General features: G+C 44.4%; 1 protein-coding gene across 2 annotated transcripts in view; it reads left to right on the forward strand.

The window, feature by feature from the left end:
• The window catches only part of lama1 (laminin, alpha 1), a 361,123-nt gene that overhangs the window by 324,973 nt on the left and 17,675 nt on the right, over positions 1–18,475 (forward strand). For both annotated transcript variants that reach the window (XM_067978409.1, XM_067978414.1), the window contains 5 exons: positions 587–772; positions 7,063–7,255; positions 9,071–9,183; positions 12,435–12,624; positions 14,437–14,589. In XM_067978409.1, the coding sequence (XP_067834510.1) occupies positions 587–772; positions 7,063–7,255; positions 9,071–9,183; positions 12,435–12,624; positions 14,437–14,589 (835 nt within the window). The remainder of the gene's footprint in view (positions 1–586; positions 773–7,062; positions 7,256–9,070; positions 9,184–12,434; positions 12,625–14,436; positions 14,590–18,475) is intronic.

Genomic DNA, 18,475 nt, shown 5'->3' on the forward strand with positions numbered 1-18,475 from the left:
ACTGGCATGCTGGGACCCAAGAGGCACTGCTCAGGTCACTAGGTGAGGAAAGTCGGCCGGCAGTAGGTTTGGGAGCGGGGAGGAGGAGATGCGGGGGCGGGGGGGGTGGGTTTCAAATGGTGGCCAGCAGCAACCTGCAGTTTCAACGTGGAGCGAGGAGCACCACCCCTGTTCCTCCTGGCTCCACATTCAGGTAAGTAAAATTTTGACATACCTTTTTAGTGGCAGCCTCCATGGCTCCCTTTAAGAGCTGCTGGTTTGGCTACTTTAGGCCCGAGAAAACTGACCGCAACATGCACAGCGTAAGTTGGGGTCAGTCACGATTCAATTTCCCAAAGGAGCCTGGAACAGGCGTTAGGCCCACCATTTGCATAGGACGACTCCAGGGTGCCCTAATCACTTTGTCATGTGGCGCTTTCCCGGTGTGAACTGAGTGTGCACACGCCAAAAACTGGTGCCACGCAATCCAATTTCTTGGCCGCCTTCTGTCTATAAATATCAGAAATAATTGGCTGTGAATTATGGGAGGCTCCTGAACATTTTGACATCTCCTGTCTGTTGAACTCCTCTTGCTTCCTTCTTGCAGGGTAATGACATTACAGATTGATGAAGGAAACATTCTTGAAATGAGACTTGGGTCCTCAGCAGACAGTGGTCCATTGAACATTACCAGACTCTACGCTGGTGGAGTTCCAACTGGAGAGGGCGCTATTGTCCTTAAGATAACAAGATCATTCAAGGGCTGCATCAAGAACCTGGTCCTAAATACAGAGTAAGTGTCCATGATCCAATCTGGCACTGTGTTCTTGTAGTACCTGAAGTTAAGAGCAAGTATAAACTACATGTAATGAGTCACTGTTTATATGAAACGCTCATCAAAAAAAAGAAATGTTCTCCCCTTGCAGGGTTTGATGTGGTGCACAAAAAGTTATGTCAGGCTCCAAAGGATTGATATCCAGAGCATGAAGCTACCTGTTTCTACTTAATATATTGTGGTCTTTAACTTTGAAAAAACCTTTTCTCTCTACTCTTGTAAATCAGCCAAAATTTAAAACAGGAAGAAACGGGAACTGTTCTGCCACAGCTTACAAAAAAATTATAAAATCTTACTTTGCTGGGCCTCTTCTGGTCCTGGCTGCTGTTCCCGGCAGGTTTTGACTAGCACAGAAAGGTATTATAAGACTGATAATAATGCAATTAAAGTAATAGTACAGCTATAATTCCATTAAAACCATAGCATGGATATATAGTTCTAATAACAGATATAGTTCTAATAACATATAGTTCTAATAACACAGATATAGTTCTATTAAAATATATATAAATATATGGTTCCTCTTGCGCATTCCCGATTTTTCATCAATCCACCATTGGTGGCCATACCTTCAGCTGCCTAGGCCCTCCCTAAACCTCTCTACCTGTCTCTCCTCCTTTAAGATGCTTCTTAAAACCCACCACTTTGACCAAGCTTTTGGTCACCTGTCCTAATAGCTCCTTATGTGGCTCGGGGTCAAATTTTGTTTGATAATCGGTTCTGTGAAGTGCCTTGGGACGTGTTAGTATGTTAAAGGTGCTATATAAATGCAAGTTGTTGTTGTAGTAGTAAGCTGACATAGATATATTTCTATCAAAACTGTAGATAGGGCTTTAAACTAAATGGGGGAAGAGGGTTCAGGTGGGGGGAAATTTAGAATGTTGAAAAGAAAGGACAAGGAAGTGGCACAGGGAAGTGATAAGGGTAATGATAACCAGAGTGTGATAGGAAGGGACAGAGCGAACAAACATAAGAGTGCACCAGAAAATGGGGTCAGAGTAGGAAAAAATGGTAAAAAAACAAAATTAAAGGTTCTTTATCTGAATGCGCGCAGCATTCGTAATAGATAGATGAATTGACGGCACAAATAGAAACAAATGGGTATGATCTCATTGCTATTACAGAGACATAGTTGCAAGGTGACCAAGGTTGGGAACTGAATATTCAGGGTTATTTAACATTTCGGAAGGATAGGAAGAAAGGAAAAGGTGGTGGGGTAGCTCTGTTAATAAAGGATGAAATTAGTATAATAGTGAGAAATGATCTTGGCTCAGAAGATCAAGATGTAGAATCAATTTGGGTGGAGGTAAGAAATAGCCAGGGTAAAGAAATCACTGGTGGGAGTAGTCTATAGGCCCCCTAACAGTAGCTACACTGTAGGGCAAAATATAAATCAAGAAATAATTGGGGCTTGTAAAAAACAGGTAATGCAATAATCATAGGCGATTTTAACTTTCATATAGATTGGACAAATCAAATTGGCAAAAGTAGCCCTGAGGATGAGTTTATAGAGTGTATTCACGACTGTTTCTTAGAACAATATGTTGTGGAGCCAATCAGGGAACAGGCCATTTTAGATCTGGTAATGGGTAATGAGACAGGATTAATTAATGACCTCAAAGTAAAGGATTCCTTAGGAAAAAGTGATTATAATGTGATAGAATTTCACATCCAGTTTGAGAGTGAGGATCTTGGATCTGAAACTACTGTGTTAAACCTAAATAAGGGCAATTACAATGGCACGAGGACAGAGTTGGCTAAAGTGGACTGGGAAAACAGATTAGAAGGTATGATGGTGGTTAAGCAGTGGCAGACATTTAAAAAGATATTTTATGACTCTCAACAAAAATACATACCGGTAAAGAGGAAAGGCTCCATGAGAAGGGTGTACCAACCATGCCTAACTAAGGAAGTTAAGGATGTTATCAAATTAAAAGAAAAGGCATACAACGTGGCAAAGATTAGTGGTGAGCCTGAAGATTGGGAAAACTTTAGAAACTAGCAAAGGAGGACTTAAAAAAATTAAGAGGGAGAAAATAGATTATGAGAGTAAACTAGCAAGAAATTTAAAAACTGACAGTTAGAGCTTTTTGAAGTATATAAAAAGGAAGAGAGTAGCTAAAGTAAGTATAGGTCCCTTAGAGGATGAGACTGGGGAAATAATAATGGAAAATAAGGAAATGGCAGAGGAATTGAACAGATATTTTGTATCTGTCTTCACAGTAGAATACACTAAAAGCATACCAATAATAGTAGATAATCAAGGGGCAAAGGGGAGGGAGGATCTAAAAACAATCACTATCACTAGAGAAAAAGTAATAGGCAAACTAATGGGTCTGCAGACTGACAAGTCCCCTATACCTGATGGCTTGCATCTGAGGGTCTTTAAAGAAGACAGAGATAGTGGAGGCATTGGTTGTAATCTTCCTAAATTCACTAGATTCTGGAAAGATCCCAGCAGATTGGAAAACCGCAAATGTACCGCCCCTATTCAAGAAAGGAGGGAGAGAGAAAGCAGGTAACTATAGGCCAATTAGCCTAACATCTGTCATTGGGAAAATGCTAGAATCGATTATTAAGGAAGTAGTAGCAGGACATTTAGAGACTCAAAATAAGATCAAGGAGAGTCAACATGGTTTTATGAAGGGGAAATCATGTATGACAAATTTATTAGAGTTCTTTGAGGAAGTAACGAGCAGGGTGGATGAAGGGGAACCATTAGATGTGGTGTATTTGGATTTCCAAAAGGCATTCGATAAGGTGCCACATAAAAGATTACTGCACAAGATAAGAGCTCATGGTGTTGGAGCTAATATATTAGCATGGATAGAGGATTGGCTAACTAACAGAAAAACAGAGAGACAGGATAAAGGGGTCATTTTCAGGATGGCAATCTGTAACTAGTGGGGTGCCGCAGGGATCAGCGCTGGGGCCTCAACTATTTACAATCTATATCAATGACTTGGATGAAGGAAGCGAGTGTACTGTGACCATATTTGCTGATGATACAAAGATAGGTGAAAAAGTAAGTTGTGAGGAGGACACAAAGTGTCTGCAAAGGGATATAGATAGCTTAAGCGAGTGGGCAAAAATTTGGCAGATGGAGTATAATGTGGGAAAATGTGAAGTCATCCACTTTGGTAGGAAGAATAAAGAAGCAAAATATTATATAAACGGAGAAAGACGACAGAATGCTGCGGTACAGAGGGATTTGGGTGTCCTCATACATGAAACACAAAAAGTTAGCATACAGGTAATTGGGACGGCAAACAGAATATTGGCCTTTATTTCAAGGGGGATGGAGTATAAAAGCAGGGAAGTCTTTCTACAACTGTACAGGATGCTGGTGAGACCACACCTAGAGTACTGTGTACAGTTTTGGTCCCCTTATTTAAGGAACGATATACTTGCATTGGAGGCGGTTCAAAGAAGGTTCACTAGGTTGATTCCGGGCATGGAAGGGTTTTCTTATGAGGAAAGATTGAACAGGTTGGGTCTATACTCACTGGAGTTCAGAAGAATGAGAAGAGATCTTATTGAAACATATAAGATTCTGAGGGGGCTTGACAGGGTAAATGCTGAGATGATGTTTCCCCTCATAGGGGAATCTAGAACTAGGGGGCATAAGGGGTCACCCATTTAAGACAGAGATGAGGAGAAATTTCTTCTCTCAGAGGGTTGTGAACCTTTGGAATTCTTTGCCCCAAAGAGCGGTGGAGACTGAGTCAATGAATATATTCAAGGCTGAGTTAGACAAGTTTTTGATCAGCAAAGGAGTCAAAGGATATGGGGAAAGGGCGGGAAAGTGGAGTTGAGGCCAGAATCAGATCAGCCATGATCTCATTGAATGGCGGAGCAGGCTCGAAGGGCCAAGTGGCCTACTCCTGCTCCCATCTCTTATGTTCTTATGTTTTTATCCGTCCCATAGAGAGGAAACAATGCTTAACTCGAGCTCTGGCAAGATCCCACATCTGAGCAGGATGTGAATAAAACCTCAGAGCAGCAAGGACCACAGATAAAGGGGAAGTGGGCCACAAATGGCTCCCAAGCCATATTCTGAGGGACTCTGTGTTACAGCACAGCAATATTATCTGCTAGATTGCTCGTTACTGTAAAGTTATTCTGATGGGCACTCTACATTACAATCTATTTATGAAAACACACTAGAATATAGACTAAAGCCTGGATTTTATTATCCACATTATTTTAACACTGGCAGCAACCATTTAAAACATTAGCAGATATCCGGTCTTAAGTTAGATCTGTATATAAATTACATCCTTACTTTTAAAAATTAATAGTAAACAATTTTACAACACCAAGTTATAGTCCAGCAATTTTATTTTAAATTCACAAGCTTTCGGAGGCTTCCTCCTTCCTCAGGTGAACGTTGTTGGAAATGAAATCCTCGAAATGAAATCGCATTTATAAATCACAGAACAATGCTTGGTGAGTACAGACAGTTTTTTCAACTGCCCGTTGCCAAGGCAATCAGTGTGCAGACAGACAGGTGTTACCTGCAAGGTCTCCGAATATACAAATCACCAAAAAAAAAACAGAGATAGAGAGGTAGAAACATAGAAAAGACAGCAACTGACCCGTTATATTAAAAACAGATAACATTTGTTCGCTGGTGGGGTAACGTGTAGCGTGACATGAACCCAAGATCCCGGTTGAGGCCGTCCTCATGGGTGCGGAACTTGGCTATCAATTTCTGCTCGACGATTTTGCGTTGTCGTGTGTCTCGAAGGCCGCCTTGGAGTACGCTTACCCGAAGGTCGGTGGCTGAATGTCCTTGACTGCTGAAGTGTTCCCCGACTGGGAGGGAACCCTCCTGTTTGGTGATTGTTGCGCGGTGTCCGTTCATCCGTTGTCGCAGCGTCTGCATGGTCTCGCCAATGTACCATGCTCTGGGGCATCCTTTCCTGCAACGTATGAGGTAGACAACGTTGGCCGAGTCACAGGAGTATGAACCATGCACCTGGTGGGTGGTGTCCTCTCGTGTGATGGTGGTATCTGTGTCGATGATCTGGCATGTCTTGCAGAGGTTACCGTGGCAGGGTTGTGTGGTGTCGTGGACGCTGTTCTCTTGAAAGCTAGGTAATTTGCTGCGAACGATGGTCTGTTTGAGGTTGGGTGGCTGTTTAAAGGCGAGTAGTGGAGGTGTGGGGATGGCCATAGCGAGGTGTTCGTCGTCATTGATGACATGTTGAAGGCTGCGGAGAACATGGCATAGTTTCTCCGCTCTGGGGAAGTACTGGATGACGAAGGGTACTCTGTTGGTTGCGTCCCGTGTTAGTCTCCTGAGGAGGTCTATGCGATTTTTCGCTGTGGCCCGTCGGAACTGTCGATCGATGAGTCGAGCGTCATATCCCATTCTTACTAGGGCGTCTTTCAGCGTCTGTAGGTGTCCATCGCGTTCCTCCTCGTCTGAGCAGACCCTGTGTATTCGCAGGGCCTGTCCATAGGGGATGGCCTCTTTGACGTGGTTAGGGTGGAAGCTGGAAAAGTGGAGCATTGTGAGGTTGTCCGTGGGCTTGCGGTAGAGTGAGGTGCTGAGGTGCCCGTCTTTGATGGAGATTCGTGTGTCCAAGAAAGAAACTGATTCTGAGGAGTAGTCCATGGTGAGCTTGATGGTGGGATGGAACTTGTTGATGTTATCGTGTAGTCTCTTCAGTGATTCCTCGCCGTGGGTCCATAGAAAGAAAATGTCGTCGATGTATCTGGTGTATAGTGTTGGTTGGAGGTCCTGTGCAGTGAAGAAGTCGTGCTCGAACTTGTGCATGAAAATGTTGGTGTATTGGGGTGCGAATTTGGTCCCCATGGCTGTTCCGTGTCTTTGGGTAAAGAACTGGTTATCGAAGGTGAAGACATTGTGATCCAGGATGAAGCGGATGAGTTGTAGGATGGCGTCTGGAGATTGGCTGTTGTTGGTGTTGAGTATTGATGCTGTCGCAGCGATGCCGTCATCGTGGGGGATACTGGTGTAGAGTGCCGAGACGTCCATCGTGGTGAGAAGTGTTCCTGGTTCAACTGGTCCGTGGGTACTGAGTTTTTGTAGGAAGTCTGTAGTGTCGCGACAGAAGCTGGGGGTGTACAAAGCATTTCACAGTATTTTCTACTTTAAAAGGGCTTTGCTGTATAAGCCACCTCCCGATATTTACAGGCCATCAAATTGTGTCTTGTGTTTTATTGTAATTGCCATTGCATTCTATGTGATTTTAAAAAAATTGTTATTTTAATCACAGGTTGTTAGATTTCAGTGGTGCTCTGAAGTATCAGAATATTGATCTGGACAGCTGCCTGCTTTCAGAGAGACCAAGACCTGAGCCAGATGAGAGAGGCTTTGCACCTGAGCCTACTGTTACACCCATACAATCACCTGAGAAAAAAATAACCCTCACTACCACAGCCCGAGCCACTTCTTCCAGCAAAAAAACTGTAAGGATACTGTAACATCGACTCAATGCAGAAAACTTTGAGCTTTCAGTCAAAATAGAAAATTCTTAAGTCTTGTTTTCATGTGAAATTTTCTTTTTGAATAAATCCTCAATGATATTATTTCACAGTAAGTCTGCCCTTTTACGTCCACTCTTGTGCTGATGTGAAATAGTTTTGCATGCGTATCGATATGAAAGTGACAGTATAACTTAGGTGTCAGTTCAGTGGCCTGACTCCTGAGCAAACTAGAGGAAGAGTTTTGAGACCCAGCATGGTGAATGGTGACAGATTTGGAAAAGGGGAGGTGCAACGAGACCCGGATGTCCTTGTACACCAGTCGCTGAAAGCGAGCATTCAGGTGCAGCAAGCAGTTAGGAAGGCGAATGGTATGTTGGCCTTCAGTGCAAGAGGATTTGAGTAGAGGAGCAGGGATGTCTTACTGCAGTTATACAGGGCCTTGGTGAGACCCCATCTGGAGTATTGTGTACAGTTTTGGTCTCCTTATCTGAGGAAGGATGTCCTTGCCATGGAGGGAGTGCAACAAAGATTTACCAGACTGATTACTGGGATGGCAGGACTGACGTATGAGGAGAGATTGGGTCGACTAGGCCTATATTCACTAGAGTTTAGAAGAATGAGAGGTGATCTCATTGAAACATATAAAATTCTAACAGGGCTAGACAGACTAGATGCAGAGAGGATGTTCCCGATGGCTGGGGAGTCCAGATCCAGGGGTCACAGTCTCAGGATACGGGGTATGCCATTTAGAACCGAGATGAGGAGAAATTTCTTCACTCAGAGGGTGGTGAACCTGTGGAATTCTCTACCACAGAAGCCAGTGAAGGCCAAGTCATTAGATGTATTCAAGAAGGAGATAGATATATTTCTTAATGCTAAAGGGATCAAGGGATATGGGGAAAAAGCGGGAACAGGGTACTGAGTTAGATGATCAGCCATGATCATTTTGAATGGCGGAGCAGGCCCAAAGGGCCGAATGGCCGACTCTTGCTCCTATTTTCTATGTTTCTATCTGGTAGGTAGTCTCACAGCATTGGGCTTTGCACCCAATACGGTGTCGCTCCAGCCTGGTGGAAAACAAATTTACAAAGTTCCCACAGCCTGGGAACTTCTTAAACTTAATGTTGAGTCTTTTTAGTGCGAGGCAAAAGTAGACAAGCCTTCCAGTGTTGTCATAACATTTAAAATTAACCACCCAGAACAGAGGCTCTTTGAAGAGCTTTTCTCTGGCTGAGGACAGGCCAATCCACAGCAAAGCGTATGACAGGTCTACCAGCTGAGTATATACAGCACTTTACAGATACTGGTCTCAATGCTATCTAGCACAATGGCAGCCTATAGTTTTTCTCGTTGTTGAAACTCTAATCTTACATTAATCTGATACCATTTCTGTTTCAAATTGAGATCTATTGCAAGTTTCAAAATATTTTTATTTATTCAGCTTGGGTGGAGTGTTGTAGCACCAAATTGCCACCTGCTATGAAGGGGCAATTTTCCAATTCCAGTGAGTTCTGGCTGGAGTGAGGAAATTTCCCTGGGGGTCAGGGGGAAGAGGAAGAGGGCAGGCAGTCAGGAGGAAAATTGTTCCCAGGACAGTCTCACGCATCTCTTAGCAGCTGGTTCAGAACAACATTGGCAAAGACTGGGGCACAAATTGCCAATCCATCCTCCTGAATGGAGTTGCTGTAAGGGACACCAACGGAGATGGAGGAGAACACGAATGTTTCCATTCTCAAAGACACTTCTTTTCAACAGATATATTGAATGTTTTATTGCTTTGCTATTTTTGGTCAACAGATGCAATGTGCAATAGAGGAATTGCCAGCCATTGTTTCCGATGCTTACCAATTTGGACTTGCACAAGGCAGTCACTTGATTCTCTCCTTTGATGAGACCACAGTCAAGAGAAAGTAAGTTTATTCGTTCAGTAGTTATGAAGGCCACACATAATGTTTATTAGAGACTGATTTTAAATTTAAAACTCTGAGCAAAAGGTTCTTTGTAATCCTGAATCAGTAATGGAGCTCTTCATCCCAAAAAGCAAAATAAATCTGTTTTTCTGTCCTTTGACCAGCAGAGGATGCACTTGTCCCTGCTTCTATGAACAGTTATGAAATGGCACCTTTGCTGTTGACTAGTTTCGCTGTGATAATGTCTGCTTTCCTGAGCAATGCCATGCTGTGCAAAATGTACAGTCCCCAAGATTGGAGAATTTTTTGATCTTTGAGTCTTAAATTTAGATTAATGTTATTAACAGAAGGTGGATCTATGTTTACATGGTACCGAAAATCCTTAAAACCAGTGGATAAACTAGTGATATTTTCCAGCAGACACTTAGGGCTCGATTTTAAAAGTAAAAAACAGGTGGGTTAGGGGCGGGGGGGGCATTGAAAATTGCCACCATTTCAGACTCGCTCCAACCCGCCCATTTCCAGTTTTCACCGTGGTGGGATGAGGGGCGGGCGGCCAACCTGCTCCCAGGAGGCAGGTTGGGCCTTAAAACCCTTGAAGGAGGCTTCAGGCCTCCATTTTTAACTAATTCCCGATTTCAACCCCGGGGGGCTGGGATTCCCGGGCCTTCTGTTTTACACCTCGTGAAAGGAGATGCGAAGGCCGGTGACTGCAGGTAAGTGCCCAGAAAAGTACAGCTTGTGGGCCCGGAGGAGCAGGAGTGGTTCTCCCAGGCCCAACAAGCCTGCCTGCACCAACCCCACGCCTCCGACCCCCAAACCTCCGACCCCTGACCCCGATCCTCCGACCCCAACCCCGATCCCCCGATCTTGCTCCCCCCTTGACTGTCCCCAATCCCATCCCCCATAACTCGCATCCCCCATGTCCACCTATGCTCACCTGTGCCCACCAGTGCCCCTTGCCCACCTGTGCCCCTTGCCCACCTATTCCCCCCTGTCCCCCCATCTCTACCCCCCCCCCCTCACCCCTTGCAAACAAAGACTTACCTGCAGACGTCCTCTCCCTGCCTGGTCTCCCATCTGTCAATCAGCTGGTCAGTCGGACGGGAAACCGATTAAAAAAAAACGTCCTTACGTCAAAATCATAAGGACTTCCGGGAAACCCGTACTAATGGGTTTCCCGATCTCAAATTGACCCCCTGTCCTCTTCCCGGCTCCGTTTCAAAATTGAGCCCTTATTTACTAGTTGTTACACATCAGCAAATTCCAAAATCAAGCAACGTTCTCAGATCTGTTACTTACTGCTATAAATTGGTCGATATTTTGATGGTAAATTTTGTGTCAAATTAGCACTCATTCACTTTTGATACCCAGTGCTGTGATCAAGAACGTCCAGGTCAAGTGGGGGGATGGGCAATAAATGCTGGCCTTTCCAGCGACGACCACATCGCATGAATGAATTTTTAAAAAAGTATAGTACAGGTCACTTGCAGGAGGAAGCATCCTTCACTGTGCACCAACAATATACAAACCTCTAAAGAGCTGCCCCTTGCTGCCTAGGTATTATTTTTTTCCATCTGTAATATCAATCATTATTCTAGCCTTGAATGACATTGAAAATTTAGTACCAGTTTGCCTACTGGTAATTAAATTTAGGCCATCACAAATGTTTCATTCAGGACACTTATAGCAAAGACCAAGGGGAAACTTTAATCACATTAGCATGAGATAGATCCAAACCCAAGAAGTCTGAGTGATGAAGCAGTATTCTTTGTTCCTTTAATTGGGGGCAAACAGGCTGTAATTGCAACATTTCCTATCTGTTGACTCAGTTACTATGTTATTTAGATGTACAGAAATCTACTGTTCTGGAATCACGGGGGGAGTTCTCCAAGTACACTCTGAGGCCAGGGAACCACGCCTACCGGAAAATCACAGCGAGCGCGCCTACAATTTTTCAATATTTGCTGTCGGCGAGTACAGTTCCCCAGAACTAACATGTACTCGGAAAGTTACCCCCACCCCCACATCTTTTAGCAGTGCACTGTGGGTGCTTAATGGCATTTATGTTAACAGCTTGCTCTGAGCTATAGTGAGTTGGTGTCTCATTGCTCAATGCCACAGACTAACAGTGGCGATCTGGGCCCACAGGTCCCTACACAGTTCTTGATCTTGGCTTGATTGTCAGTGGGCGAAGGTGAGCGCTTCTCTGCAGGGAAAGCTGTGCATCCCAGGCCACTCAAACACCTCTTAATGACAACTTTATTTTACTTCCTGAAATCTAGTTGGTTGGAAAGAGACATAAGATAACTCAAGAAGTAGAGTTTAGATTATGTCAAGATTGTCTTAAAAGCCTGGATATGGTAGGAGAAAGGTAAGACTAGGTTATGTGGAACTTAGGAGGCGCAAGACAGTTGAGGTGCACTAATTATATTACTATAAAACAGAGAGAGTGAAGAAATAAAGAAGTTTCATTTATATTGCACCTTTCACATCTTCAGAATATCCCTAAGTGCTTCACAATCACTGTCGGCAAATACAGCAGCCAATTTGCACACAGCAAGGTTCCACAAACAGCAATGAGATAAATGACCATATAATTTGGCTTTTTTTCAAAGTGTTGGTTGAGGGACTGTAGGAGAAAGCTGCTATTCTTCTTTGAATAATGCAATGGGATCTTTTACATCACTTGAGAGCACAGACAGGGCCTCAGCTTCAACAGCTCATTTGAAAGGCAGCACCTCCAACAGTCTAGCGCTCCCTCAGTACCTCACTGAAGTATCAGCCTAGATTATGTGCTCAACTCTCTGGAGTGGGTCTTGAACCCACGACGTTCTGACTTAGTAGACAAGAGGGCTACCACTGATCCAAGGTTGACACCAATAGCTGCATTTTCAGATGGGAAATGGATGTGAAGAAGAAATAAAAGAGGAGACACTGTTTTGTTTTCCCCTCAAGTAAAGATGTATTTAATTTAGTCTGTAAAATACCATGGTGAAAATCTCATGTTTCAGATGACTTGTATTGAAAAGATTTCCACACTCGCGGTTTTTAAAAAGTTCTCCAAATGAAAAGCAGCTTAAACATATTTTGCAGAGACAACGCACATATGAATCTTGTTTCATGAGAATCAGAACATTAGCTGACATTGGAAAACAAATGTCATTGACTAGCACTGAACCAATTCAGTGTATAATTGAAAGATTATGGTTATTTTAAGAATTGATGATCGTGCTTCCTGTTTCTCCCAGGTTTACGATCCAGCTGAATATTAGAACGTATGCCTCCAGCGGCTTGGTGTACTACATGGCCCATCAAAACCAGATTGACTACGCAGCCCTTCAGCTCTGGAAGGGACGTTTACATTTCCTATTTAATCTTGGGAAAGGAACAGCAGTGGCCATCCTGCCTACTCCTATTAATGACGGCAAATGGCATACAGTAAGTCCAGTTGTTAGATCTGCTGCCAATCTAAACCCTCACTTTTATCTCTGTTTCCTACATGTAACTTGTACTGTGAAAGAAATTTCTAGTTGACAGTTGTATTCGTATCAATTCCTTCAGACCATAATTCTGGAAACCGTATCCAAGAATTTCTCTAGAAAAGAGAAGACTGAGGGATGACCTAATAGAGGTCATTAAGATTATGACAGGGTTTGATAGGGTAGACGTAGAGAAGATGTTTCCACTTGCGGGGGAGACCAGAACTAGGGGCCGTAAATATAAGATAATCACTAATAAATCCAGTAGGGAATTCAGGAGAAACTTTTTTACCAGAGAGTGGTTAGAATGTGGAACTCACTACCACCAGGAGTAGTTGAGGCAACTGGCATAGATGCATTGAAGGGGGAGCTAAATAAACATATGAGGGAGAAAGGAATAGAAAGAAATGCTGATGGGGTTAGATGAAATAGGGAGGGAGGAGGCTCGTCTGGAGCATAAACACCGGCACGGACCTGTTGGGCCAAATGGCCTGTTTCTGTGCTGTACATTTTATGTAATTAAAACAGTGTAAAGAATACTCCAGGGAAGACTCAAAAAATTTGGGGTAGTATGTTGTAATCTATTTTCACTGAGAGTGTTGGACTTCCTCTCGTATGATTTTCAGACGTTGGGGTCTCTTGATTTTCGGGCAGCCAACCGGCATGGGATTTCCTCACCCCCCCTCCATCACGGGCCATATCTGAGGCAGATGGAAGTTCCACCCCAAACAGACCCCAATGGAAACTCGCAGTTTACGTCGCAACCCGGCATATCCAGGTCCCAGCTATTTTTCCACCCCCTCCACCTGATTTATGCTGGTAATGCATCACTGGGCCTGTGGAAATTCTGGCTCATACATGTAGGGAGGTTACATTTAGTTTATGACATTAGACCCACCAAATACCAGGGTTGGCTTATAAAAATGACTTTTGTGCATCCTTTTAAACTATAATCTCTCCTGGAAGCCAAGTGAGTCAGTGAGTTGTTATATAAACACAGCAAATCATACAGTGATTAACAATCATGGGGGTAAAGATCCGTCTGGGCCCGTCTTTGGGCTGCACTAGTAGCCTGCACCCCAACCGAGAGGTCCAAGGCCTCGGGCCTCATTAACATTTTACACGCAAGCTGCCGGCACCGGTGGTGCAGACAAGCAGTGAGAATAGTTCATGGCTGAAGGAATCCTAGAATAGAGGGGCACACAAATTATATTTTTGTTTTAACTAAATTTTAAAGTCATCTAATACATATTAAAATTGATGAAATATAACTATCAATCTTCTTAGAGGGTTAATTTCCACAGGGGTTTTCCCATTTGTCTGCTGTAGTTTCAGTGGCAGAGCTGTGGGAACCCTGGGCAAACAGCATTTACGCAATTTTTCCGGGCTTTCAATACCTCTTACGCTGAAGTTACGACAGAAGCAACAGACCCCCTGCGGAAATCCACCCCCTTGTGCTTTGTAATCAGTTACAAACTTAGAATGTCGGACGGAGCACCAGAAATTGATCTTTGCATTGTTTAGCAAACAATTCACATATTGATGCTAAAATGAGACAGTTGTAGTTGTATTAGATGCAGTGGAAAACCAAACTTTAAAAAATCAAATTTTATGGTAGAAAATCAAATGTGAAGCTGCAAATCGATGAGAAAACTTGCTCTTCATTTCAATCGTAAAAAGAGATAGTATTGTAATAGCTCTGTTTTAACTAACGGGAATTAGATCTTGTTGCTTCTATTTCTCTTGTGCTTTTTCTCCGTCTCTCTCAAAGGTAAAAACAGAATATGCGAAGCGAAGAGGCATGATTACTGTGGATGGGAAGGAATCCAGCTCTGCTCTGGGAGATGGCAACTCACTCGATGTAGAAGGAAAACTATACCTTGGAGGTTTGCCTCTAGACTACACTGCCAAGAAAATAGGAAATGTAAGAATAACTGCAGTCAGACATGTAAAGTGTTTCTCTAATGCATTTTGCTAACATGCTATTCCTGTGCGTCATTATCGGTATTAATACACCATGCGTACTTCAACACAAGTACATAAGAAACACGTTCAAAGTGCATTTACCCTATTGTATAAACTAAATGTTAACTAATGGTAATCTCTGAGCAGCAGCATTAAAACAAGAGCTTCCCATTCAGATGAACTAAATTGAATGTGCAGCTAACCACCATTAGAATTCAGCCGTCCCGTTCTCTTCTAGGAAGACCACTAGATAGTAGTGACTTGGGGTATCTGTGTCACTCAAGGGAGAGAAAGGGAGCAGAGGAAGGAAGGAGAGTCAAATGTGCCCCCTATTAGCAGATAGGAAACAGCAACCATTGAGAAGTCTCCATCCTGTCCCATCTTCTCCCTTACTGAAAAAGGATGTTGTGGGGCTACAAGGGAAATGGAAACAGGATTATATAAAGAGGAATGAATTTTTAAAAAGCATCTTCCTCACGTTTTATATTTATATTTGTAAAATTGATGCTTCAGTAAAATGAGCACAAACTGAGATTAGTAAAATACTGTCTAAAACTCTGGGGTAAGGAAAGGAGACAACTTAGTTGCTCATCAGCCACGACATTAAGTACTGTACTTGAAGCTCAGTGTATTTAATTGAGATTATTATTATGAAGTTCAACATCAAGATATTATATTGATATAAATGATGTATGTAAATGGCCAGGTGATTAAGGTTTTTCTCATGTTCTTGTAGTCACAAATTGAAGTGCATGATTGAACCCATTTTCTTAAATAACATAGAAATTTCAGCAGAGAAGGAGGCCATTTGGTCCATCGTGCCTGTCACAGTGCTTTGTCCGTATGTAATCCCTTTCCTGGAAACATGGGGATCTTGTCCTCTAGCCGTAAAAATAAAAATCAATTCTGCCCATGATCTTCAAAAGTCCAGGCCCCAATCTTGGCCTGGACCCCCAGGTGGGCCCCACTTCCATCAAGTGTCGGGGAGCTACGCCTGGTGAGCCCCCGACCTAGGAAGCCCGCGGCCCTGCCCCTCCTTACATCAATGGCCTTGTAGGGGCAGGCGGATGCTCCGGAAACAAGGTGGTTGAGGTCAGGATCTGGCGAAGTATGAAGCCATTCTGGCAGACTCCCCCTGGAATTACAGTGGGAGTCCCCTGGAATGGCCAAGGAATTTCGGCCCCCTGGTTTGTAAGTCTGGAGAGAGATTGAGCCGATCTTATTAAGGTGGCGGGATGGCAGCGGTGGTGGGGGGGGGGTCAGTGGGCGCGTGGCAAACGCGAATAATAAAAATTTACCATTCCCCATGCGATTGCAACTTAATTGGTAGCCATTAATCTTGTTTCCGGTTTTGCCATCCGAAAGCTGCACAGTGGGCGGACTGCACACCCACATGACAGGCTGTCAGCTGCAGGGTCTGGATTTAAAGGGCCATTGCTCCAATGGATTTTGCTGGATCAAGGGGCAAGAAGACACAATGGGCGCTAAATTGGGCCGTGTAGCGCCCATTGCTTCGGCGCTACATGGCCCAGCGTGACGTGCGCCAGTCGCCATCTTGGAATAGGAGTTATCACAGGCGCAGATAATGAACGCTGGAATCATGTAAAGTAGGGAGAAAATGGCTTCAATCAGTGTGAAACGCTGATTTAAAGTGATAGACACTATTTTGGCACTTAACGCTCAACTCAACGCACAGTCTTAACTCCAACCATCTGAACGTGTCTTAGAGTGCCTGGAGGACCCCCCACCAGCACTATTTAAAGGGGCCATGCAGGATTTACAGGTTAGTGGCTGGATTATTGTTTCTGGCTGCCTAGACATTTGTAACTGTTTTTGGAGGTCTCCTATACTTGGATACTAGGATTAGGGGGTATAGCCTAACATTTAGAGCCAGGACTTGCAGGAGTGTAGTTAGAAAATGCTTCTACATGCAAAGTGTAGGAGATGTGTGGAACGGTTTTCTGCAGACGGCAGTTGATGCTAGCTCACTTGTGAAAGTTAAATCTGAGATTGATATATTTCTGTGAGCCAAGGGTATTAAGGGGTATGGGGCTAAGGCGGGTATATGGAGTTAGGTCACAGGTCCACCATGATCTCATTGAATGGCAGAACAGGCTCGAGGGGCTAAATGCCACTGCCACTTGCTGCCTGTTGATATGCACCACCTTCTCCTGCAAGAAAGTGGGACGTGTGTCTGGGTGATGTGCCTGTCATGATTGAATAGCTGCCAGTGTGTGTGACCTATGAGTTGTGGGTGGGGGGGCTAGAAACAGTGGTAATGTGTAAGGGTGAGAGGAAGCATCTGATTGGAAGAGTTGAGTAGTGATGGAAAGAGTTTGTTGGTATGTGGGGGATTGGGGGGTGTAGTGCGTGGTGCAGTTGGTAGGAGACACCACTTGACAGTTGACCTCACTCACCTTGACCACTCATGTCAAAGCATTGAACTTCTTCCTGCACTGTATCCATGTTAATAATGCTGTGCGCCTGGCACTGACTTCGTCCCCCGCTGCCTCCCACTGCCTTTTGGAATATGCCTGGAGGGCCTCTTGCACCCCCCCCACCCACTGCAGAGGATGTGGGATTTAGTAGTGCGCAACCTTTATTCAATGTTTTAACATAATTCATCAGTGTGTAAACATAGGGATGGGACCAGCATCTATGTTTTACGTGTGCGATGTCTGATCTCTGTTCAGACTCTGTGCAGACAGTAGACTGTTATTTTCAGCAAATAACAGGTACCAGCTACCTTTAAGAGACTTCTAAGAAACATCCTCCCTTTAAGAGATTGAGCTCCCTCTGGTGGTGGAAAGTGCAAATTGCATTGATTCCACGTGCAAGGCCTGGAAAGGAACGCTGATTGCAGGTGAGTCCTCGGGTGGGCTGAAACTTGCGTCCTGCCTGTGCAGGGGCCACTGGGCGTGGGGTAATAGCACATCACGCTACCTACGCCCGTAAACGGCCCCTATCCAATTTTTCCTCCAATGGAGCAGCACTGGGGCAAGGCTACTCCAAGATTCAGCGATGCCTCACTTCAGCTGCTACTGGCCGGGGTGAGGAGGAGGAGGGAAATATTGTACCCGGCAGACAGGAGGATGCGTTCTGCCTCTGCCACTAAGAAGGCCTGGCTCGAGGTGGCAGAGCAGGTCACGAGCGGAAGCAACATATCCCGCACCTGGGTCCAGTGCAGGAAGCGACTGTAGGAAGCCTAACTAGGTCAGCAAAAGTGAGTAGACTTACTGATTCTCCTGCGTTCCATGTTGCACATCACCCCCGCTAACTCATTCTGCACTGCCAAGACTACTCCATCACATCACTCCTCACACCCACTTAAGGCTCATCCTCAACTTACCTTCACTTTCTGAGCACTTCCTCACCTCCCCATTTGTGACCCCACCACTGCCACTCAGCCCAATCCTGATCTAATGTGATGTCTCTGTCTCCATATCACCCTCTGATGCACCTCTTTCACGGTCAGCCTCACCCAAAGCAATGCATTCATCGGCTGACCACTTCACCATCACTCACTCGCACGTCTGTACTTTCTCCCCTTCTAGAAGGGAGCGCAAAATGTACGTGAGAGGGCGAGGACTGGAGGGGGGGGGCCACAACAAATAGTGGTCCTTACAGAGGCAGAGGAGAGGAGGCGCTGGAGATTAGCCTCACCCTCGAGTGCCTGTTCGTCGGGGATGCCGAGACTGGCACCCCACAAACGTCTGGTGACACAATTTTAACATTCATCACAAACAGTATGAATTGATGTTAACAATGCTTGTCATGTTGAACACCTCAGTACGCTCAACGCAACATTACATATCTGTGATGATGCTTAATATTGCCTTCTGTTC

This window comes from Heptranchias perlo, chromosome 3, assembly GCF_035084215.1.
Source record: "Heptranchias perlo isolate sHepPer1 chromosome 3, sHepPer1.hap1, whole genome shotgun sequence".
NCBI classification, from domain to species: Eukaryota; Metazoa; Chordata; class Chondrichthyes; order Hexanchiformes; family Hexanchidae; genus Heptranchias; species Heptranchias perlo.